Source organism: Teleopsis dalmanni, chromosome 2, assembly GCF_002237135.1.
Source record: "Teleopsis dalmanni isolate 2A chromosome 2, ASM223713v2, whole genome shotgun sequence".
Classification (NCBI taxonomy): Eukaryota; Metazoa; Arthropoda; class Insecta; order Diptera; family Diopsidae; genus Teleopsis; species Teleopsis dalmanni.
Window position 1 is genome coordinate 110988552 of NC_051847.1, and position 25586 is coordinate 111014137.

A 25586-nucleotide genomic window follows, 5' to 3' on the forward strand; every position below is an offset into this window, starting at 1 on the left:
AACACGCCAGGTATATAAAGCGCAATCAAAAAAAATGTTTTCAATTTAAATTTCAACTTACACTGGAATTCCGAAGGAAAAACAATAATTAATATTGTTAAACACAAATTCACAATATATTATAAATTTCTTTTGTTAAATAATATTCGTTTATTAATTTATTAAATTTAATAAATTTAGCAATACACCAAAAATTCACAAAATCGATCCGCACCGAAAAATTAAACGCACCGCACTTAAATGCACACGAATACTGAGCATGCTCGAATAATTGTACAGGAAGGAATACAACAACAACAAATATGACAAAAAATATCTGTCGTTCGGTTAATTTCACGAAGAGTAAGGGTTTTTTTTTTCGCTAGCCGCATGACATGATACATTACCAGTACATTCTTTTAGTATGATGACTTCTCACATTCTTTTGTAAACATGATGTCATGCATACCTTTTTCATGTGCTTACCAAACGGACTACTGGGGTATTATTAATTAACATATATTACTGTATGATCAGTAGCAAAAAATCCATTGATGTGGGTGAGTGTTTGCACTTTCGATATTAGATGTATGTAAGGTTTTTAAGTAGAAACATTTGTATATAAAATTTAATAAAAAAAATAATTAATAATTATTGAAAAATTTTAATTTTACATTATGATTATAAAATATATTTATAAATAAATGTTAAGGTATTTAAAAATATTATCTAAGTTCAATTAAAAGAAGTACAAGTTGTTCACATAATTTATTATTCTTATGAAATGAAATAGACTTGATTATTTACCAGAATTAATACAAAATTTATATGAGATATGTGCTATACATTTTTAGTTCATCTGCTTGATGAATATTATAAATATTTACATAATATAAAAATTAAAAACATATTTTTTTTTTTTGTGTTATTTATATATAGAATATATGAATATTTTCTTCAGAATTTTTAAATGACCTTAAAAACATAAATTTATTAGGGTTCATGATATGATCATGATCATGTAGCGCCTTATGTTTATGTTTTAAATATTTTAATCTCAATGTGAACATAAAATGCACACTTACTAATATTTTAAAATAAATAGTAAATACTTTCGCAAAACTGTTATATTAGAAATATGCATAGAACTTAAATGAAAATTTATCTTCTTTCATCATTATTGCGTGGAGTATTAAAAAAAACCATAATAAATTTTTTACATCCCTTGTATTTTCTCATTTCTACATTTAGTGGGTTCACTAATGGGTTCACTAAATATATGAGATTCCCGCAAGAACGTGTCGATCACTAGTGTATCACTGCATACAGTTTCTAAAGTCTGATCAGGGGAAATTGGAGTAGGTGAATTAATGGAAGGGCCTACGGTAGAAGGACATTCAAATTCAATTAATTGCTCAGTATTGCCATTTACTATGCAATTCAAATAACTTAATCCCCATCTCTTCTGAAAAAGGCAAGTGAATAAATGTGGAGTGATGACTGCACAATTGCCTCCACCACGTCGTATTTGTTCTATCACATCTTGACAACGCTTTCTGGTCATTAAAACGTGAAAATTCTTAGAGGCTGAATATTGCCATATATGCTGAAGGCTGTTAATATTGTAAAGCCACCCTTTATTAAAAGAGAAGTTCTTAACAATATTGTTGCCTTCGTTGTCTCCAAATCTTATGGATTTGAGAAGAATTTCGGCTTTTTGCAGGAATTGAACCAATTGTTCAATTGATCCGCACAAGTCTTTTTTAAGTCCTAAGCTACCGGTGCTGCTGAATTGAATACATCAAAGAGATTATTAAAAAACAGAATAAATTCAGCAGTGTTGACAGTACTCTTATTACTTGAATCAATTTAACCTGATTTACACAATACTCTTATTCCTGATGCAACTATGTTGCTAAATATTTGAGAAGCAAATTTGAAACGCATTTTTTTAAAAGAATTGGGCCTAATATGTGCATTTGTCAAGTGAGGCGCACATCGAATAGTTGATTTGAATCAATATTAAAAAAATTAACAACATCTTTCCATCTTACTTTACAATTATTAAATATTACATTATTATTGCTATTTTCTAAACAATTCCTAGTACTTTTTATCAAATGGGGTGCATCATAAAAAAAATATCTTTTTTTTATTGACTTTAAAAAAATATTGTTTCTACCTTGAAGTTGTTGAATCACTTCAATAACATATGATTTTAGAACTTCACCCTTGCAACTTCCACTTACAAGGAAGTATGCAAGAGGCTGAGACCATCTTACTCCTGCGATTCTTTGTACCATGAAAGTCAAGACAGTATTTGCAATTTTTCAAGTACGATCTTCACCACCAAAATCTTCAAGCCCAAATATTTTGTTATTATGCCTGTCACACTTTCAAAGACATAGCAGAATATAGAAACGAATCTTTGCTGAGTTTCTTCAGCTTGACACGCATACATATGCAATGTTATGTTTATGTTTACCTTTTAATACTGCCCAGTAGCAGAATACTCAAGGCCTTGTCAAAAAAAGGATTTTTAAAAGCACTCCATCAGAAGGTGTAATGAAATTCACATGCCTTTTGTTAAAGTACTTTAAAAAGGCCTTTACTAAGAAGGTGTCACTAAAAGAGTTGATGCGCATTGCGTACACGCAAGCGGTGTTCAAATCATATTTGTATGTTTTGTTTTTAAGTATATCTGTTTTTTTTTTCGTTTTAGCCTACCTTTGCTTTATTTCGTTGTAGTCTAGACTAATGTCTCTTCTTTGTTAAGTTAAATTATTGCAAGTTATGAAATTCTAACAACATTAGTCCATTCGTGAATTCGAAAGTAAGCTGATCGCGAGTGAAATAATTTATAAATAGTGCTTATTAAAAGTAATTAAAATATATAAACTATTAAATAAACTAATTAAAATAAATGAAAAGACAACTGAACCATAAATATTAAATAATAGTGCCAAACCGTGGAAAATTGTACGTAAAAATTGTAACAAAACAATTGTAAGTATACTTTTATACCTGTATGGAATTATATTTAAAGTTGTCATTAGTGCATATTTTTTTCAGTTAGTATTTTTGTTTAATTTTAAAATTAACATATACATTGTCTAATATTGCATTATATTACAGAAGTTGCAGATACTGAAGTCCTAAGTGAAGAAAATTATAGGAATGACATAAAAAAGGGTTTCAAGGTTACAAAAAACAGCAAGTTATGAAATATAACAGATATTATAGAGAGGCATGCATCAAAAAAAATCAACAAAAGACATTAACTAGATATAGTTATAAATAGTTTTACAATATTTTTAGTTTAATAATGTTAATTTAAGTTTAAATAAATATAGATATATATATATAATAAATCTTATATATAAAATTAACGTTGTCAAAATGTTAGTTACCGTACTCCTCCGAAACGGCTTTACCGATTTTTACCAAATTTTATATGCGTATTTAGTAGGTCTGAGAATCGGCTACTATCTATTTTTCATACTGCTAAAGTGATTAGGGAGTCCCTATCCAGCAAAAATATATTTATTGCTTTAACAAAAATTTTTTTATTTTTTTGACATAAATTTTTTTATATTTTTGAAAATGAAAAATTTTTTCTTAATATTTTATGTAACTACGCCAACAAGTACATCGAGCATTTACATCCACTTCGTTTCTTCGTCTTCGCCTTGCATGGCAGATGGAAAATGTACTAAAAATTTTTCTAAAGATTTCACTAATGATACTATAACAAATACCGACGGATATCCAATATATCGTCGAAGAAATCCCGATAATGGGGGACAATGGCGGGTGGTAACGTATTCGCCTCTGCTAAGCAAGACATACAATGCTCATATTAATGTTGAGTTTTGCAGTTCTGTGAAGAGCATCAAATATATAAGTATGTCCATAAAGGCAGTGATATGGCTGTGTTTAGAGTAGAAAATACTAATGTAAATGCTCCTCCAATGAACAAAAACGGTGAAATTACGCTCTACCAAATTGGTCGGTACATCAGCTCCAATGAAGCTGCTTGGCGTATCTTCGGTTTTCTAATTCATGAACGGGATCCAGCAGCTGTTCAGTTAGCCGTCCATCTTGAAAACGGTCAGCGTGTATTTTTCACGAACGAGACAGTGATTGATCGTGGTACAAATCCACCTAAATCTACACTCACTGCATTTTTTGAATTGTGTAATAGTACGGATGATTTTGGTGCCTTTGCAAGAACATTACTCTATTCACAAGTACCACGCTATTTCACATGGCCTCAAACAAAAAAATGGATGCCCCGCAAGCAAGTTTCACCAGTTGATGCATGTCTCAATTTATTTAAATCGAACGCTTATTTACAGTTAATCCAAGACACACTGAGTGCTTTTATCTTCGACTGTTGTTGGTTAATGTTACTGGCCCATTATCATTATTAATATTTACAGTCAATCCAAGACAATTTAAATTTAAAGATACAACAGTTGTTGCCAGGGAACTTGGTATCATACAAATCTATTGATTTTAAATTAATAATTTAATAAATAAACTATAACAACTTAAAAATAATATTGTTTGGCGTTTGTTATTTTTATTTTCCTTTTCGTTCATAGCGCTCCATGCCTATTTCATGCATATACCACATACTTACACATTTATAATAAGTAAGTTACTTTTTGTCTACACTAGAATTTATCTAGAAACTAGAAATAATTTATAAGGCAAAACAATGTTTGTCGGGTTATCTAGTATCTATATATAATAAATATATATAGTTATAGATAGTTTTATAGTGTTATTAGTTTAAAAAATGTAAATATTATTTAATTTATAATAATGTTAATTTAAGTTTAAATAAATTTTAGGTATAGTTATAGATAGTTTCATAATATTATTAGTTTAAAAAATGTTAATATTATTTCATTTATAATCATGTTAATAATTTTAATTTAAATAAATTTTATTATAATATAAAAGATATTGGAATTTTAATAAATATAATTAATTACAAATATATGCATTTTTTAAGTCCTTTATAAAGGCCTCTTCTACAGAGCGAGTGTGTAAGGCCTTCCTCAGAATTTGTGTTGCAGTGCTTTTTAAAGGCCTTTTCTACACAGCGAGTGTGTAAGGCCTCCGATATTGGCTCATCCAGAACAAAAAAGAAATAGTAAAAAATACAAGAGTGTAAGTACTACTTACTGCAGAAAAAGGCCTTTAAAAAGGCCTTTTTACTCCTTATTTCTGCTACTGGGTTATTTCACTCGCGATCAGCTTACTTTCGAATTCACGAATGGACTAATGTTGTTAGAATTTCATAACTTGCAATAATTTAACTTAACAAAGAAGAGACATTAGTCTAGACTACAACGAAATAAAGCAAAGGTAGGCTAAAACGAAAAAAAAAACAGATATACTTAAAAACAAAACATACAAATATGATTTGAACACCGCTTGCGTGTACGCAATGCGCATCAACTCTTTTAGTGACACCTTCTTAGTAAAGGCCTTTTTAAAGTACTTTAACAAAAGGCATGTGAATTTCATTACACCTTCTGATGGAGTGCTTTTAAAAATCCTTTTTTTGACAAGGCCTTGAGTATTCTGCTACTGGGAATTTATAAATAGTGCTTATTAAAAGTAATTAAAATATATAAACTATTAAATAAACTAATTAAAATAAATGAAAAGACAACTGAACCATAAATATTAAATAATAGTGCCAAACCGTGGAAAATTGTACGTAAAAATTGTAACAAAACAATTGTAAGTATACTTTTATACCTGTATGGAATTATATTTAAAGTTGTCATTAGTGCATATTTTTTTCAGTTAGTATTTTTGTTTAATTTTAAAATTAACATATACATTGTCTAATATTGCATTATATTACAGAAGTTGCAGATACTGAAGTCCTAAGTGAAGAAAATTATAGGAATGACATAAAAAAGGGTTTCAAGGTTACAAAAAACAGCAAGTTATGAAATATAACAGATATTATAGAGAGGCATGCATCAAAAAAAATCAACAAAAGACATTAACTAGATATAGTTATAAATAGTTTTACAATATTTTTAGTTTAATAATGTTAATTTAAGTTTAAATAAATATAGATATATATATATAATAAATCTTATATATAAAATTAACGTTGTCAAAATGTTAGTTACCGTACTCCTCCGAAACGGCTTTACCGATTTTTACCAAATTTTATATGCGTATTTAGTAGGTCTGAGAATCGGCTACTATCTATTTTTCATACTGCTAAAGTGATTAGGGAGTCCCTATCCAGCAAAAATATATTTATTGCTTTAACAAAAATTTTTTTATTTTTTTGACATAAATTTTTTTATATTTTTGAAAATGAAAACTTGCTATGATATGAAAAGTTGTTGTCTATGAAAATACTGAATTCATAAAACTGCCCCCTAATTTCTGCACTATCGTTGATTCCTAAAATGCTCTCATTGACCGCGTATTTCCAGATGTACACATACAATATATAAATCATGGGTGGCTGGCAGAAAGAGCCATTAGCAGCAAAAAAAACGTGGACGTTGATGAATTAAACTTCAAGATAAAACAGACATTGCCAGGCGACTTAATATCATACAAATCGATCGATACAGTTTGTGATACCAACGAAGTTGTAAACTATCCAGCAGAGTTTTTAAACTCACTGGATTTGCTAGGCATTCCACCACACATTTTACGACTGAAAGTTGTATCACCGATTATTTTACTTCGGAATTTGAACCCACCACGGCTATGCAATAGTACGCGATTGGTAATTAAAAAATTGATAAAAAACATTATCGAAGCCACCATTTTGAATGGCAAGTTCCGAAACGAAAAAGTTTTATTGCCACGAATTCCAATGATTCTCACAGACAAGCCAATTTAATTCAAACGCGTTCAATTTCCTATTAGATTCGCATTTGCAAAGACCATCAATAAGTCACAAGGCCAAACGATGTCTGTTTGCGGTCTTATACATAAAATTTCCATGTCACAATGTTAGTTAGCGTACTCCTCCGAAACGGCTTTACCGATTTTTACCAAATTTTATATGCGTATTCAGTAGGTCTGAGAATCGGCTACTATCTATTTTTCATACCGCTAAAGTGATTAGGGAGTCCCTACCCAGCAAAAATATCCTCATTGCTTTAACAAAAAATTTTTTATTTTTTTGACATAAATTTTGTTTATATTTTTGAAAAAGAAAAATTTTTTTCTTAATATTTTATGTAACTACGCCAAGTACATCGAGCATTTACATCCACTTCGTTTCTTCGTCTTCGCCTTGCATGGCAGATGGAAAATGTACTAAAAATTTTTATAAAAATTTCACTAATGATACTATAACAAATACCGACGGATATCCAATATATCGTCGAAGAAATTCCGATAATGGGGGACAATGGCGGGTGGTGCCGTATTCGCCTCTGCTAAGCAAGACATACAATGCTCATATAAATGTTGAGTTTTGCAGTTCTGTGAAGAGCAATATATAAGTATGTCCATAAAGGCAGTGATATGGCTGTGTTTAGAGTAGAAAATACTAATTTACATTAGTATTAGCTACTCCAATGAACAAAAACGGTGAAATTACGCTCTACCAAATTGGTCGGTACATCAGCTCCAATGAAGCTGCTTGGCGTATCTTCGGTTTTCTAATTCATGAATGGGATCCAGCAGCTGTTCAGTTAGCCGTCCATCTTGAAAACGGTCAGCGTGTATTTTTCACGAACGAGACAGTGATTGATCGTGGTACAAATCCACCTAAATCTACACTCACTGCATTTTTTTAATTGTGTAATAGTACGGATGATTTTGGTGCCTTTGCAAGAACATTACTCTATTCACAAGTACCACGCTATTTCACATGGGCTCAAACAAAAAAATGGATGCCCCGCAAGCAAGTTTCACCAGTTGATGCATGTCTCAATTTATTTAAATCGAACGCTTATTTACAGTTAATCCAAGACACACTGAGTGCTTTTATCTTCGACTGTTGTTGGTTAATGTTACTGGCCCATTATCATTATTAATATTTACAGTCAATCCAAGACAATTTAAATTTAAAGATACAACAGTTGTTGCCAGGGAACTTGGTATCATACAAATCTATTGATTTTAAATTAATAATTTAATAAATAAACTATAACAACTTAAAAATAATATTGTTTGGCGTTTGTTATTTTTATTTTCCTTTTCGTTCATAGCGCTCCATGCCTATTTCATGCATATACCACATACTTACACATTTATAATAAGTAAGTTACTTTTTGTCTACACTAGAATTTATCTAGAAACTAGAAATAATTTATAAGGCAAAACAACGTTTGTCGGGTTATCTAGTATCTATATATAATAAATATATATAGTTATAGATAGTTTTATAGTGTTATTAGTTTAAAAAATGTAAATATTATTTAATTTATAATAATGTTAATTTAAGTTTAAATAAATTTTAGGTATAGTTATAGATAGTTTCATAATATTATTAGTTTAAAAAATGTTAATATTATTTCATTTATAATCATGTTAATAATTTTAATTTAAATAAATTTTATTATAATATAAAAGATATTGGAATTTTAATAAATATAATTAATTACAAATATATGCATTTTTTAAGTCCTTTATAAAGGCCTCTTCTACAGAGCGAGTGTGTAAGGCCTTCCTCAGAATTTGTGTTGCAGTGCTTTTTAAAGGCCTTTTCTACACAGCGAGTGTGTAAGGCCTCCGATATTGGCTCATCCAGAACAAAAAAGAAATAGTAAAAAATACAAGAGTGTAAGTACTACTTACTGCAGAAAAAGGCCTTTAAAAAGGCCTTTTTACTCCTTATTTCTGCTACTGGGTGAATACTCTCAATTTCTGTGCACTGCACTACTACACACAAGCATTTTATACGTTTACACAAAACAAAACAAATTTCACGCTCATGACAGTTCATGATTGTGTCGTCAAGTTCATCTCACGTTCATGATAGTGTAAATAGGCCCATTCAAATGAAAAAAAAAAGTTCTGTGATATGTTTCTTTTTTTAATGAAAAATTGTGTGTATGTGTTTGGTGGGATATGAAGGCAAATAAATTTTTAGAAGTACTTCTAATGACAATATCGTTCAGAAATTTTTGCGATTTATGTAGAATTTTATTACTAATCGAAATCAAAAATATTATATAAGAATATTTGTAGTATGATGTATGCTTGATGTGTTTTGCGGGAGAAAAAAAATATTAAAAAATTTTAAAAAATAACGGGTTCCTAGAAATTTTTATTTGGTAGTAAAATTTAGAGGTGAATCTAAATAAAATATAAAAAATGAAAATTTATGGTTTTGAGAAAAAATTTCATAAAAGTTCAATCAAATATCCTTGAAACGCTGTAAATTGCAAGTTTCTACCTTTTATAGAACTTGAGATATAGCCATTTGAAAATGTGTCTACAATGCCAATTCTCAAAACCTCATGGGTCCAATCTCCTAGGAAAAAAATCACAAAATTTTTTTCTGAGATACGAGTCTTCTTATTTTATAAAAGGAGCTCATAAAAAAATGTCAGCCAAATCGGAGATCATGAGGTCATTTTTTGCCAAAATCCGTATGGTTTGTAAAAGAATGACCCATATATTCATTAATTCCTATTGTTAGTTTCATATATATTTATATCTATTGTTAATTTTGTATATATTCATTAATTCCTATTGTTAGTTTTATATATATTTAGATATATTTTTAATTTTTTTATATATTTTTTATTGTTAATATAATTATAGTGAACTTAAAGTGTATTTTATTTTTTATTTATAAGTTATTGATATTATTATTGATATTACTATTGATCAAATAAAACTTACTAAAAATATGAACCCAGCATCGTCTTATTTCTTCGCCATTTGGGGCGTGGTTATTTAGTGTTCAGACTTCTTCTGGTTGTTGTCGTTCAAAAATCTGCTGTTGTTTTCTTAGAGCGTGCATCCAGTCTTTTTCCAATGCATCATTTTATTCATTTAGAAAGATCATTTTTCTATCTTGTTATCTATACCCTTACCTACTCTGCGAAACCTTGTTTTAAGGTGCCCAAAAGCATTTTCAACCACACTTCGACATTAAGCTAATTGGTAGTTGAAACTTTTTTCAGCAATGTTAGCATTTTCATTGTAAGGGTATGGTTTCGTTACTTTTGTAGAAAACCTAAACGCCGAATCTCCAAGCATTAGAACTGGTACTTTCATACCACTGATCACTGTTCTCTTCTAGCGCACTACAATTATCCAACTGACGCTTCAGTGAAGAGTTTTCATAAATATAGGAGTCATTAATTCGTCCAGGATAATCGCAACTGATGTAAAGGAAACGGTGTCTGTAACCATGTAACATATGCATGTTTACATGTTTATTTAATTTTGTTTATTTTATACATAAAATTAATATAAAATCGACCAGAGCAAACAGAATGGTCGAATACCACCCTTTGTAGTTGTAGTACTCAATAGCATTTTTGGACACTTACAAACTGTAGCCTTTCCAACGCCAAACATATTTGCAATGCTTCTGAATTTAGCTGACGAGCCAAGGCAGTAAAGTACAATTGCAATTCGTTTTTTCAAACAAATTCCACACCTAAAGCTGGTGTTTTGCTTTTGCAGATTTTTCAAAAGATGGCATAGCTCATTGAAAGATTCAATGCTCATGCGAAAATTTTCTTTAAAGAACTCAAGACCATTTTTTTGCCAATCTTCTTCCCAAAACTTCTTCGTTCTTTTCTAAAATAGCAACTCATTTAAATTTTAGTCTTTAATAATATTTACTGTCCATACTTACCAAATTCCAGCACTTCCTTTAGTTTCTAGTAATCATTGAAGAAAGCTTTCTTATTTGTTGATTTTGAATAATTTGAATTTCTTTGCTTTTGTATATGCACCAACTGTCATACATTATATAATAAATTATTTACATTTTCTGCGATTTGCATGCTGACTTATTTTTTTCTAACAATACAAAATTTAATGTCATCTGTTTACAATTAAAATGTAAACAAACAAAAGCTCTAAAACTAGAACTTTTTGACACATAAAAGCTCTTTCCCATTCCTAAAGTAACTTGTGATAATGTAAACGACCAAAAGCTCAATGTTAATATATGGCTTACTAACAGTAGCGAGGCGTCAGTTTTTTGGCAAGGTGTTCACAATTTAATCAAAACAGAATTCCCCCTACTCCTGAATTTGTCTTTCCACAAGCAAATAGCCTACAAGACTAACAAAACAATTTATTTAAATATTCGCAGCCTGTGATCCACTGGTTTTTATTTACCATAAAGCTGTAGCTGTAGAAAAACAGCGACTTACCACAGTTTTCGACATTTTTACATCAGGTATGAAATTCTTCATATTTGGAGTTGGTCTATTCATTTTATGAATTAAAATCTTTTTTTCAGAATATCGTTTAAAAAAAGATATTTGAATCAAATCTTTAATCACATATTTATCTAAATATTATTTTTCACTTCAAATTTCTTTAATCTCTTTCTTTACTTTTACCATTTTCTAGTATAAAATTGCAATAATGACTTTGTTTTGATTTATTTCCAACCTCTATATAAGAGTAAGAAACTCTCATGCATTCATTTACTCTTTTACTTTGTATTTACAATGCCCGGTTCAGTTTTTATACTGAACCATTTCCCCATATAAAATAACAACCGTGACTTTGATTGTATTTGCACGCTTTGTATAAACTTTTGGTTCAGTTTAGTGGAATGATCCTCTCGTCAAATGTAAAGCGATTTTCGCTCAGTCATTTCTTTTCTCTTTTGTATTTACTTTGCATAACATTGGGAGTGCACTTTTTTTATTGAACTGCTTGCACGCATTAATTTAAGAGTTAAGATTATTTTACGTACATATATTTGTTTGTATGTTTTGTGTTGTGTATTCAATATTGAACATAGTCCCAATGTGAATGTTATTTTAATTTTGAACCTTAGTATATTTTAAGAGGAATGTGTTTTCTCTTTTATTAATTGTAAGTAATGTTGGGTGTAACTAACACATGTGTGATTTTGTTTGTATTCTACGTTTTGTGTTTATGTTAATATGTTTGGAAAAGCTCCCAGTAGAAAAAGTGGTCTTCGAAGACATTGTCTTCAAGACGGTCTTTGATACCGCGTCCGCATGTTCAAGCAAATTTGCAAAACAATTGCTCAAAACATGAATATAAATACTCTTTCTTTGCTTTCTCTCTCATTTTTAGTGTTCATAGCAACGTATTTGAAATTTGCCTCAGATGACGCTGTTTTATAAATGAAGTGACGCAATAATTTTGAAGTGTAGTAAATAAACATTTGTGAAATAAATATTAAAAAAATCAAAATGAATAAAGAAACAAAATCATTAAACTATGAAATATTAAAAAAAAGAAATTAAATCAAAACAAATGAAATATTGACTTAGTTCCTGGAAAATATATTGATATTAATATTGAAGACAATAATTCCAGTGAAAGTTGTTTAAGAAACAAAACAAAGGATGTCGAAAATAAAAAAACTAAAAACACTTGTGAAAAATTAGCTGTCATATTAAAAAAACACAGGATTAACAGGCGTTGTGGTAATGATATTTTAGAACTCTTAAGATCAGAATGTTTAATTGTACCAAAATCCTTTTCAACGCTTTTGAAAACATATAAAACTTCAACAATTGATGATAGCGAAATGCTATAAATTATTTTATATTAGTGTTAGTTAATTTTAGATATGCTAAGTTATATTAAGTTAATTATTTAAATTAATTTTAATTATGTTTACTAGTTTTTACTAGTTTATTATTAATATCTTAATAAAATTTATAATAAAATTTATAATTTATTTTTAAAACTTTTAATTTTGAATGTAATTTAAGAAATTATTATATAAAATAAATAAAAGTACAAAATACAACAATTTCTTTCTACTTATTTAAAGAGAAAATTGAAATTCATTTAAAATTTAAAGAGCGCAATAAAAGAGTAGAAATAAAAAAAGGGTGAAAAAATTATATGAGCACTGCATTAAGAGCGCACAACTTTCTGTCGAATGCGTCCGTTATGCAAGACATGGTCTTCGAGACGGTCTTCGAGACATGTACGCAAAAATTCATTGAAGACATTTGGCTAATTTGTATGAAAGTGTCTTCGAAGACCGTCATACATTTGGATCGATCGGTCTTCATGTATGTATCCATGTCTTGAAGACGTCTTCGATGACGGATCGATCCGTTTTCTACTGGGCTATTATAAAAGATGTTAAATAGCAAAATAGCGAGATTATTTACCTAATAAAAAAAAAATCTAAAAAGGAAGCTTTGTTAAGGTGTTCAGTGAACACTCTGAACCATTCGACGCCTCGCCTCTGCTTACTAAGTATGTAGTGAAAACGTAATACAAGCCAATGAGAACACTATTCTAGACGGCATAACTGCTGACAGAATAGAATAAGCGTCTGAAGAGCTAAGACAATACTCAAAATCCTTTTCAAGTATACCTCGATCCTTTCATAACATGGCGATCCTTTCATTACAAAGTGTTCACATTATAATAAGCTCATTTATATAGCTGATAGAACTTTTAAATGTCAAAAAAAGCTATAAAAGAACTTTGTGTTTCCAAATAAAGCTAAATAAAAAAAAAAGCTATAGTTTCTAAGCTCGTTCTAATTTAAAAAAAGCACGGCAAGTACTTTGGTTAGTGTCACTAATGAAATAAAAAGTGACAAAAAAACCTGGAACTTGAGCATTGAAAGTTTACGCAGTTTATGCAATTGCAATCCAAACAAATTATATACGAACTATAAACTAAATAAAAAATTCGAATATTTCCTAACACCACTGATGATGAGTACGTGGCAATAGTCGAAACAGCGTTGTATGCTTAGCCAAATTTCAATAAATTAAATTAATTTTTGTCCTTGTCTTTTCTTTGTTATTTAAATCCGTCTAACTTTTAAATAGTTTCTTTTTGTCACAAAGACGCGTCACTCTCGGCAAGAAAAAATTAACAGTAAGAACTCTCTTTTGTTTACAAATTAACCACAAAGAAAAATTTCAGTATTGTATAAAATAAATATTTTAAAATGGAAAACGCCAAAAATTTATTAAATATTATATATAATGTGTGTGAAATTATTAATAATAGAAAGAAAGTAATATTTGAATACCGTATATGTCATGCAATGTACCGAAAGAATATACTTGAATTAAAAAAAAATCAAATAGCAATGCTTTCCACAATAATTGCTAAAAACCGGAGGAAGTGTTGGACTGGACTGCCAATAATGATTATTAAATAAAGTTTAAAATTAACATTTCTTTTTTCAGAAAAGAACGAAGAAATTCTGGGAAGTGAATTGCCAGAAAAATGGTACTCATTTTTTCAAAGAAAATTTTCGCATGAGTTTGGAATGTTTTCAGAAGCTATATGAATTGTTGAAAGGACTACAGAAAGATACAACCTTTCGGATTTCCATTTCTTCAGAAAAGAGAATTGCCATTGGGCTGTATTGCCTTGGGTTGTCAGATGAATACAGAAGCGTAGTTAGTCTGTTTGGCGTTGGTAAGTCAACCGTGTGTATTTGCCTGAAATTATTTTGTCAGGGGGTGTGAAAAATTCTTTCATCCTTGTACACGATGCATTCGCATTAACAGGCGACAAGTTGAATGAGTGCATCAGAGGATTTGAGGTTCTTGGTTTTCCTCAAGCTTTAGGTACAATGGCTATATTTTGAATTTACTATTACTGAAACATATTAATTATAAACAACATTAAAGATGAAACCCACATTGAAATACGAGAGCTGCTATATATATTTCTGGCCTAGTAATGAAAATGTGAATATTTATCATCAAAATTGTTTTATTGTTTTTCAAAGTATTCTCCAGCCTGATTTATACACTTTTGCATGCACTCAAACCAATTGTCGAAGCACTTTTTCCACTCCGATTGAGACACCTCCAAAACATAGTTTTTGAACGCTTCAACAGCATCTTCTGGCGACGAAAATCGTTGACCACGCCTTTTTTTCTTGATGTGCGGGAATAAAAACAAGTCATTGGGTGCCAAATCAGGGCTGTACGTATTCGACGTTTTGGCCGGTCAAAAAGGTGCTGGTTTGAGCCGATGTTTGAGAGCTCGCAACCATTTGCTTCGAAATGCTTCTTCTACGAACAACTTTCGTTGGATTTGGCTCATCTTCGAAAACCCACATGGTCGATTGTTGTCTTGTTTCGGGCTCATACGCATAGACCCATGATTCGTCACCTGTGACGATCTTAGGAACGTCTTTTGAAGCACCGCGAAAGTATTTTTTCAACATTTCTTTGCACCAATCGACACGAGCCTTTTTTTTGAGCGATTGTCTAATTGTGCGGGATCCGAAGAGAACAAACTTTTTTTACGGCCAGGTGTTCATGCAATATCGAATGTATACTGGTGGGAGAAATGCCCAAGGATGCCTCTATCTCACGGTATGTCACGGTGATCTCGTATTGAGGAGTAAATAGGGCACTCAAACATAAAGTGATTCAACGTTTCTTCATTTTGTAAATTACAAAGTGTACAAAGGTTGTTGATTTCGAGTCTGTGAATTTGCCCGTTAATACAAAAACGAGTGCATTGAGTTGATGACAACCGCAATTGGGCGATAAACTTTGCCATAAAAAATTGCTTACGAAAGAGGTAACAGGCAGGTTTGCCATCCAGGGCTTTTGATATATTGCAATTCATGGATTGTGAGTTGGTGGATTTTAGAATGTCTTTGTATTTTAGATATCTATGATAGCGTTCAAGGGCCGTAGTTCGGTTATCAATCCAAGTTGCTGCAGTCGGTGTTTCCCACAAGTTTGTCATATTTACAACTTTAAGAAACTCATTAAATTGTGTAACCCAATGTAATTCACTTGTAGAAGAATTATTTACGTATAGGTAATGAGACGAAGGAGACATTGTTTGGGGTATCTTGGTTGATCCATTTGAAGAATTCGTATAATGAAATCGATTGCGCGTTTGAAAACTCTATATGAAATTTTTACAAGGCCTAGTTCAAGTCTAAGAGCTGCATTGTTTGTAACTTGTAATTTCTAGTGAATCACAGTAACGTAGACCCCACACTTCTGATGCATATAAAAGTGTTACAGATACAGAGCAGTCGAATAGTTTAACCCGACCTTCCCAAGAATCTGATTTAAATTTACTTATAGTTTGTACTGCCGAACCGAGCGCCATTTTCCCTTTTCTAATGGCAGTTTCTGCTGCACATTTGCCTAATGTGGAGCTTGAGAAATTTACTCCTAAGTATGTGTAGGACTTCACGACAGAAATTTTTTGACATTTGTAAAAGAAATTTTCTGCTATTGGCCTATCCTCTCTTCTAAAGTGGACAATTTGGGTTTTTGCCGTATTTACAACAAGTTTGTTTTTTTCGCAGTAGCTTTCAAGTGCTAATAGATTTTTTCGTAAAATAATAGGGGACCTGGCTAGAACAACGGCGTCATCTGCAAAAAGCAGCATCAAAATATCATGTAGACCATTAATATTTATCCCTTCAATATTTGCATTCCTTAATTCTTTCTCAAGATCAGCAATAAACAATATGAAAAGGAGAGGGCTGAGAATTTCCCCTTGGAGAACGCCTTCAGTAACAGAGATAGGATCGGAGTCTTTTTGTTGAAGTTTGATCACGAAGAAAGCCTTGTCGTAAATAGACTGGAGAATTTTAATTAAGCGCGAACTTATACCTTGCGAATGAAGTTTTTGCCAGAGCAGCATCTGGTCAATAGAATCAAATGCCCTTTTGAAATTAATAAAAAGTCCGTAAGCAGAGTTGCTTTTTAGACGTAGATGTATTTGAATTGCTGTTTGAAGAGTAAAAATATTATCAGTACATGATCTATTTTTTCTAAACCCAATTTGCGACTCAGGAATTTTATTATATTGTTCCGCCCATGACAAGAGGCGATCATGCAGAATATGGGTAAACATTTTTAAGATAATATTGCATAGAGCAATGCCTCTATAATTTTCGGGCGAGTTTATATCACCTTTTTTTGTGTAACATAATGAGTACGGACTGTGACCAAGAAGCTGGTGTGCTTCCATTTAAGAGAATATTATTGAATACAGACTGTAGGATATAAATCCATTGACTAGATAAATTCTTAAAGAACTCTGCCGTAATCGCATCTTCGCCTGGAGCCTTATTGATTTTGATTTTATTTATTGCTGTTTCTATTTCAATTATTGTTATTTCCGAATCCAGCCCTTCGATAAAGTTTTCAGACAGTATAAGTTCAGTGGTAGGACGAGGTGGATAAATTTGCTCGTAGAAGCTTTGCCAAACAGAATTTGGTATGGGGTTGTTGACAAAAGGTTTTCGATTGTACGATTTAATAGGATTCCAAAAGTCTTTCGAACTTTTTACGTTAAAGAACTTGTTTTTGACCTTAATATTATGTTCCGTTCTTTTTTCAGACAGCATTTTTTTGTAATTAGCTTTTAAATCTATGTATACCTTTTTAGTTTCAGATGAAAAGCTTTGTCGCTTGCACTTTTTTAGGGCATGATTTAGATTTTTCTTTGAGGCCCGTAGCTCTGAGTCAAACCATGGCTTAGAAGTATAGTAAAGAGGCATAAAGGACTTAGCAATAACCATTTCTGATTCTTGAGCAGATTTTTGTATAGAGGTTATAATTAAATCATTTTGTTGGTCAATGGATAAAGAAGAGAAGTGATGATTCATGTTCAATGATTCAAGACAGCGGTTCATGTGCATTGTAAAAATAACAGACTTATTTATATCCCATTTTAATCTGGTTTGTTTACAAGAAGTTACATTTGTACAATTTATATTGCTAGTGCCGGTAGGGAATTCAAGTTTTAAGGTTACCGGGAAATGGTCTGAACCAGAAGCAAGTGCTTGTACTTCTAGGCTTTTTATAAATGGAATTGCAGCGACGTTGACCAAGATTAAATCAATAACACTGTTACCGTTTTTGTTTGCGAATGTAAAACTTGCAGGGATGTCACCATCTGTGCAACCGTTAAGCAAGATAAATCCATTATTTTCTATGAATTCTAATATATTTTTACCACGCGTATTCAAGACTAAATCGAGAGAGCTTTTATTAGATATGAAAATCGAACTAATTTCAGATAAGAATTCTTGAGCACCCTCCCCACCCACTCTAGCGTTGAAATCACCGTTGAAACCAAGGGGATCCCTGCATATTTTTTAATTATTTCATCGATTAATGGTTGAAGCAGTTCTAAAGCAATATTTATATCATAATGTGGTTTAATGTACAATGAACCTAAAATAAAATTACAATTATTAAAACAATAAAAGTTAAAAATCCACAAATTTGTTTTGCTTATTTCGCTACTTTTTGCTAAATTTTTTTTAACTAGAGATACAACACCACCGCTAGCTCTACCAGTGGACTTTTCCCTTGTTGCTGGGGCTGTCATCGCATCAAGGACTAAGGCTAGTATTGAAAGGTGTTGTTGACCAGGTTTCATAGACAGATATGATCTGCGAGTCAGCAATTTTTGATTCATTAAAAAGATTTGCAATACCGTGTACATACCAAAATGTTATTTGAAGCTTAAAAAGATTGTATGTAGATGCTGTATTTCGTGATGTTGATGGAGCGTCATCTGTAGTTGTTATTAATGTGCTGTATTCGTTCTTTAGTTTTTTGCCATATGTTTGTTTTGAAAGTAGTAGTCGCCTCCTCATTGCCACACTTTAGGATTTTTTTTTTTTGGTCCATTTGCACCACTTGTTTCCAATGCGTATTCTATCATCTCGAACGAGCACCTTGTGCGAACGATCTATTGAGAGAATTTTTTTCCTTATTAAGAGAAGAGCTTTTCTATGCCGTTGTCTGTCTTTGTTCAGGTGTTTTTCAATCCTAATCGTAGAGTTAACAAGTTTGTGTATGTTTTGGACAACCAGACCAATCGATTCTTCTGACGTCATCTCTGCCAAGACGTTGATTTTATTTTCCCGCTGTGATATGACTCTAGCTTTACGGACTACAATGTTTATGCCAAGAGTTTTTTCACACAGTTTTGTGACAGCTTCTTTGGGTGGCAGCTGATCTGTTAGGCCTTTGAAAATTAGGTTTTTTTAATTATTGGCATCAATTAGCCGCATCAGTTCTTCGTGGTCGGTTTGTTTTCATGTTCCAATTTAATTATTTTTTCTTTTAAAGTTTTATTTTCCTCTGAAAGCATTTCGACTGTACGATTAAGGCTGATTATATTTGTGTTAACAGCCTCTAAATCGGGTTTAGTAAATTAAAACCGATGAATATTATTTTTGTTAATAGCGATAGAATAATATCAGCTTGCATAGTGCCACATCAGCAGTACCTTCATTTCTATTTGTTGGTGCTATCAGTTATAAAGAATTAAGATCCACTACTTCAATTGTGACAGCTCCAGTAATATGTAATACTGGCTCTGTTTAATGGTATATCGCTACTATACAGAAATGTCTTAGGTTTAGTACTCTAGTATTGATCCTCCGCCACCCTATGAAATTATTCTACGCAGTGCCACTTTTTTTTCACTGTCAATTGGAGTACCGAATGCGCCACTTATAATCAAACGTCGTATTTAAATAAATTAATTTCTTATTCCCTCATTACTGACAGTTTTTAGTTTTAACTTGAAGACATCCTTACTTCGTTAATGTTAAAAATTTATTCTTATTCTATAATATTAATAAATTTAGTTACAAAATAGAGTTTTGGTAATTCGTAATAATATATAAAATAAAAAGATGTGTAAGAAAGTTTCATCGAGTAGTCAGATATGTGGAAATATTTCAGCAGCATTGTTGCTGTTGACTTGGCAGTGTTGACTGCGGTATTAATCTCTGTGCAAACGTTCACTTTTAAAAAAAAAAAACGTTATTCGAATATCCTAATTATTTTAATCTTATAATATCTAAACATTTAGTTTTATTATTAATATAAACAACAGTAATGTACATATAAAACAAAATAATAATATAAGCAGCTCTTGATCGGAACACAACATGAATTTCAAAATAACAAGGTCTTTTTTAAAACAAGTACTTTAAATGAGGCAACCTATTGACAAATACTTCTAAAACAAATTTTTTTTTTCGCACTTGTTTATTAGAATTAATCGAAATATAAAGTACATATGCTTAATATGGAACATATTAACCTCATAGCAGTATCTAATATTTTCTTGGTTACATTTCTTCATAAATTGCAAGTTCTTTATGTAGATCATATATAAAAATTAATAAAATATTTTAAACTAAAGACCACGGCATAGGCATGTAAAAAACCCTATTCAGTCGACGTATTCGGTTGATTTCCTTCTTGTAAAAACTTTAATATGCGTTTCTTCCGTAGTTCATTTAATTCTGCAATTGTATGGTTCTCCGTGTTAAGTATTGTTGAGGTTGGTGTACTTTCAGAAGATATAATATTGAAATCATTTTCTTCTCCATCAAGATCTTCAATCGTTACATTACTGCCACTATTTTCAATTGATGTAGAGACCAATGTGCTTCCTACTGTACTATTAAGATGCTCAACTCTACTAGCAAAACTGGCTGCTATTGCAGCAGCAGCCGTTGTTGCTCCAGATGTGCTTGGTAATTCATCGTTTACTACAGGCGATATCATTTGTGTACTGGCTAAAGTAATATCAGTTACATTTTCAAAATTTCGCTCAGGTGCTCCTTGACGACAAGTTGCTGCTGCAATTTGATAATTATTCATCAAAACCCCAGCTGCATCTATTAGTAATTGAATATTGCGCAACATCTAAATTAAATTAAAGATAAATGTAATATATTAAAATTGCAATCTTTAAATTTACTTTTATGCGCTCTTCCACTTTACTGCGCTCAGAACCTTCCAATGTTCTAAGTTCCTCGTCAGTGTAGTTTATGAGATCACTAGGTATTGGAGGTGGCGGTATGGAATAAGGTGTTAGAAATGGAAACGGTGGCGGCATCAGCATAGGAGATTGAATAATATTCATAGACTGAAGATTGGGTATTGAAGGGAAAACTGGCATAATATTGGGTCCAATTGCTAAAATATAAATATTTGTATGTACAATATATTGAATTAAATTTTAAATGTACACTACTTACATTCCGTTGAATTTACTGCATGCATTGTTGTTGTATGGACATGAGATTGAGATGGATTTGGGGTTTGGGCAGCTGCTGGATTAACTGTTGCAGTATTTGCTATTGGAACGGGTGCCGCAGCAACTACAATTGGTGGATCCTGTCGCGGTACAGCTGTTGAATTAACAGCCGGTGCACGCAAAATATTAAAACGACATGTTGGACATGTTTGCTGACGTTGGAACCAAGAACGTAAACATGTTGTATGAAAGATATGTCCACACGGCAGTTTTTTGGCGTGATTAATCATATCCTCTCTTTATATTTAATTTAGTATAATTTTTTAATAGTAATCAGAAAGTTATTTAATACTTACCTACAAATGATACAGATATTGTCTGATAAACGTAGTTCCTCTTGTGTTGCATCTGGATACAAAGTGTTCATGTTGCGTATAGCGCGACGTGACAAAATAACATCAGCTAGAGCTTTTTTGAAACTACGAATCGTGAAAAACATTGGCCGAAATACAAACATTGGCAACGCATAAATTTTTGCCATAATAACTACGAAGAGCACATATAAAATAACTCTTATTAGACCGATAATTAGTTCGGTATACAATAGAAAAACTGCTTTATTTTCCCAAGGTGTATCTGTTCTCATTTCCACAGCGTGCAAAATATATTTAATTAATGTGCTTGCAATTAGAGTTAGAAGAATAGCATATTCGAAACCGAACACTAATTGAACCGTCGGACCACGTACTAATGTTGAATTGTATGCATGCACTAGCAAAATATAATCCACAATCCCTAATATTGTTAATAGGCTGCCTACACGTAAATGAAATAACCAACCCAAAACTGGCGATCTTTCCATCTATATATATATTTTAATTTAATAATATATATTTTAATTTAATAATTAAAATTTTAGTTTAATAATTAAAATAAATATTCATAAATCTACTTACTGTGATATATATAACTTTACATATTAATATATTTAATCAAGTTCAAAAGTAATAACTTACAAAATCAACCCTCTCCTCTGCCAACCAATGGAATGATTTTAAAAACAACAGAACCGTAAACAAAGCAACAAATCGAGGATTGAAATCATCACGAAACACAGTAAACGCTAGACAAGTCTCTGTTAATGCATACCAAAAACGTTCTAGCAAGTGCTCAAATTCAGCTGCACGTAAGGTACCTAAGAAAATCTTTAACCAAATTTATTAATCTTAATTTATTTATACTATTAATTAAAAACATATACATATATTTCAAAAGTAAAATTTCTACCTTACGTAGGAGTTTTCCGAACATAAACACGATAACGAAGAATTGAATGTATATTACCTGTAAACCCAAAGTATATATTATGTATACGTATATGTACAATATATCTAAGAACTTACTGCCATAGAAGCATTTGATTTTGTAATATATACAACAGATGGATAAAATTGCTTTTTCTGATAAAACGCATTTCCAATAACTGCGCTAGTTAGCGCTACACACACTGAGGACAATAAGATCTGCATTTTGTTATTGTTATTTACAATACCTCCAGCCAAACGGCTGATCGGTTCCAATACGAAATTAATTTTGACGTTTCCTTCTTACAAGTTGTCTAATTAAGATTGCATATCCGAAACAATAATATAAAAGCGAATGAGATAGAAAATATATAGTGGTTACACATTTATTTAAATTAATAAGTTTTACATATTTATTGTTAATTTATTAAACTGAAAATTTTATCTATTCACTTTTATTGTTATTAAGAAAAATCAAATATTTTTAACGATATAGTACACGTAGGTTTTTCTTACTTTTCTCATTTAGATATGTCAAAACCATTTCGGAAGAAAAGTATTGCGTGTTAAAAGTATTTTACTACTTTTTAATAAATGTTGTTTGCATATGTGTAAAATTGAAATGTCATTCCACCATATTCAATAATCATCTTATATGTTTGTAAAAGGTCTGTAACCATAAGTTAAAAATTAGAATGAAATTATATATCTTCTCTGATCTTCTCTATGGAAATATTTTGAAGAAAAATCTTATAAATAATATGTTTTTATTACTTTTAATTAAATGAATTTCTCCTTCTTATAAATAATTTCAATATTTCATGTGTTTGTTTTGTATATCAATCTTAATAATGACAATGAACTTTATATATATTTCACAGTATATGGAATATTCAATATTTAAATAGTATTTATCTTATGTTATAGTATGAGTGGAATACTTCACACATTACATTAAGGCACTCACTAACTATTTAAAAAGTTTTTGGTTTGTGGAGGATAATAGCATATTCACACTATCTCATTTAGGCGGGTTTCTTCATGATAGCCACTAATGCAGATGATTTGCCATATAAAAACTTTTCATATAAATCAGCTTACTTAAGGCAAAAAATGTCGAATACAACCCTTAAAAATAAATCTCCTACAAGAAAAACTACCAAAATTTGAAATATGTGTCATATGTTTTATATGCGATATGTAAACAAACAAAAGCTGACATGTAAGCAGAGGCACTAAGGAAGTAAATAATTAATAAAATCTTTTTTTTTATTAAATGAATATGTAATTGATATAAAAAATGTATATAAATGATTTCAAATATAAATAATGTATTTAATTTTTTTATGTGATATATTATTAAATGAAGTTTATGAAAGTTTTATCAGCTGCATAAATGAACTCATTACAATGTGCACGCTCACTTATTAATATAACTGAGCAAGTGCGTAAATGCAACGGTGTAATTGAATACTGATAGTAATAAAGTTTATTCAGAATTTTAATTATTTCTACTTATTATACAAGATTTATATGATGGCTACGATTGTGGCTATATATATACTTCACTATTTTTTTACCGTGGACTGTTATCACATTAAGAAATGAACACTATATTTATTGTGTGTTTCTTCATTAATTAAATTCGTTTCAAAAGCTTTCTATTTTTATTAGATTTTGAGTGAGTCAATCGAAAATAGTAACTCATGTAACTTTTTATTTGAATTTTACTAAAAGTACGTCCGGGAATAGACCTTACATTTATTAATTTCGAACTTATATATTAAAACCAAATTAATAGTTAAAATATTTAGACCCTGTCAGGTTATCAGTAACAGCAAAATATGTAAAACTTCTAAAGAAACATTATTTACCTGTACTTCGAGCCCGTTACTCGAAATCGTAAATACCAATAGTATGTTTCTAAAAATTTATAAAAATTTTTATATAAATAAATTCAATAGTGTGACAGATTAATTTAGTTTTAAAATTTTAAATTTAATTTTATTTTTACATTTCTACATTTAAAAGATAATGTGCCTGTAACAAATAATATCCCAATGAAAAATGTTGCAAATAAAGGTATTGAAATAAAGTATCCATCAAATCGTATGGTGAGCTACTACAGTACAATTTCATTTCCATCAGAAAGTTACCATAGTGGTAAAAGTCGCCATCTTGTCCGCTGGCCGGCTGATTTTTTACTGCAATAAGAAAATAAATTGCCATCTTACGGAAAAAGTTTATTTTTTATTTAAGTAAAATTTTTATTAAACAAATGTTTTATTGAAAGACAAATAGATAATACTAGTTAAAAAATAAAAGAAATATATACATTAAAATTAGAAAAATTCTGGGAGAATATCAAATGCCACTTGGGCGGATGCAAAGAAAACGTAAGTTAAATAGGCAAATGACAACGAACGAAAAACAAGGAAAAAATTTTGTATATTTTTACTTGTTCTCTTTGTTCTTGTTATTCGTTCCTGCAAATTAATGTTATAATAAATTGTCTAGTACTACGAATTTATTTAAAGACCAATAAGTGTTATAAAACTATATGATATACATATGTTGGTAAGAACAGACTCTTAAATCGATAATCGATTTTCAGCAAATGGTTTACATTATACTTTTTTAAGCTTTATATCGCAAAAGAGTTTTTTTAACAATGTGTAGAACTTATATGTATGTGTGATAAATAATATTAAATAAATATAATTATTTTTTCACAAAATATTACAAATCAAATATTTGAATATAATCATAAACTTATAACTAAATAACAAAAATATGCTGTCGTAAAATTTAAGAAATACTCATAATGTTATAAATGAAATTGCCGCATAACAAAAACAAATAATTGAAAATTGCACTAGATCTAATTCTATGTAATCCAAGAAAATTGGAGGAGTGATGTAATTAGGTAGATTGTTGGCTATTTTTTTCTATGCCATCAAGAAAATGAGAAAACGCATAAATTGTGAAAACGCACAAGTCACCAGTTTCAACTTAGGTATTGATTTTCCACTTTCGCTAATTTTCTTATTGTTAATAGTTGCTGTAATCAAAAGACAAAATAATGTACATTTGATTTAGTTGCTTATATATGTATTAGCAGTA

At 30.5% G+C, this 25586-nt stretch overlaps 1 protein-coding gene across 1 annotated transcript; it reads right to left on the reverse strand.

The window, feature by feature from the left end:
• Positions 1-20128: 20128 nt before the first annotated feature.
• LOC119678433 (E3 ubiquitin-protein ligase HRD1-like) lies at positions 20129-24388 on the reverse strand. Its single transcript, XM_038090249.1, has 8 exons — positions 24338-24388; positions 22563-22777; positions 22447-22503; positions 22176-22364; positions 21516-22021; positions 21161-21456; positions 20881-21098; positions 20129-20825 (listed from the first exon to the last, which is right to left on the reverse strand). Exons 2-8 carry the CDS (start codon positions 22686-22688, stop codon positions 20343-20345), a joined length of 1875 nt encoding a protein of 624 aa, XP_037946177.1. The 5' UTR covers positions 22689-22777; positions 24338-24388; the 3' UTR covers positions 20129-20342.
• Between the last annotated feature and the right edge of the window lie 1198 nt (positions 24389-25586).

Excerpts from the sequence above, each read along its gene's own strand:
- LOC119678433 (XM_038090249.1), bottom strand. The coding sequence starts at position 22,688 with ATGCAGATCTTATTGTCCTCAGTGTGTGTAGCGCTAACTAGCGCAGTT. Across the intron at positions 21,457-21,515 it reads AATATCTGTATCATTTGTAG|AGAGGATATGATTAATCACG; the intron begins GTAAGTATTAAA and ends TTAAATATAAAG. Across the intron at positions 20,826-20,880 it reads AAGTGGAAGAGCGCATAAAA|ATGTTGCGCAATATTCAATT; the intron begins GTAAATTTAAAG and ends AATTTAATTTAG.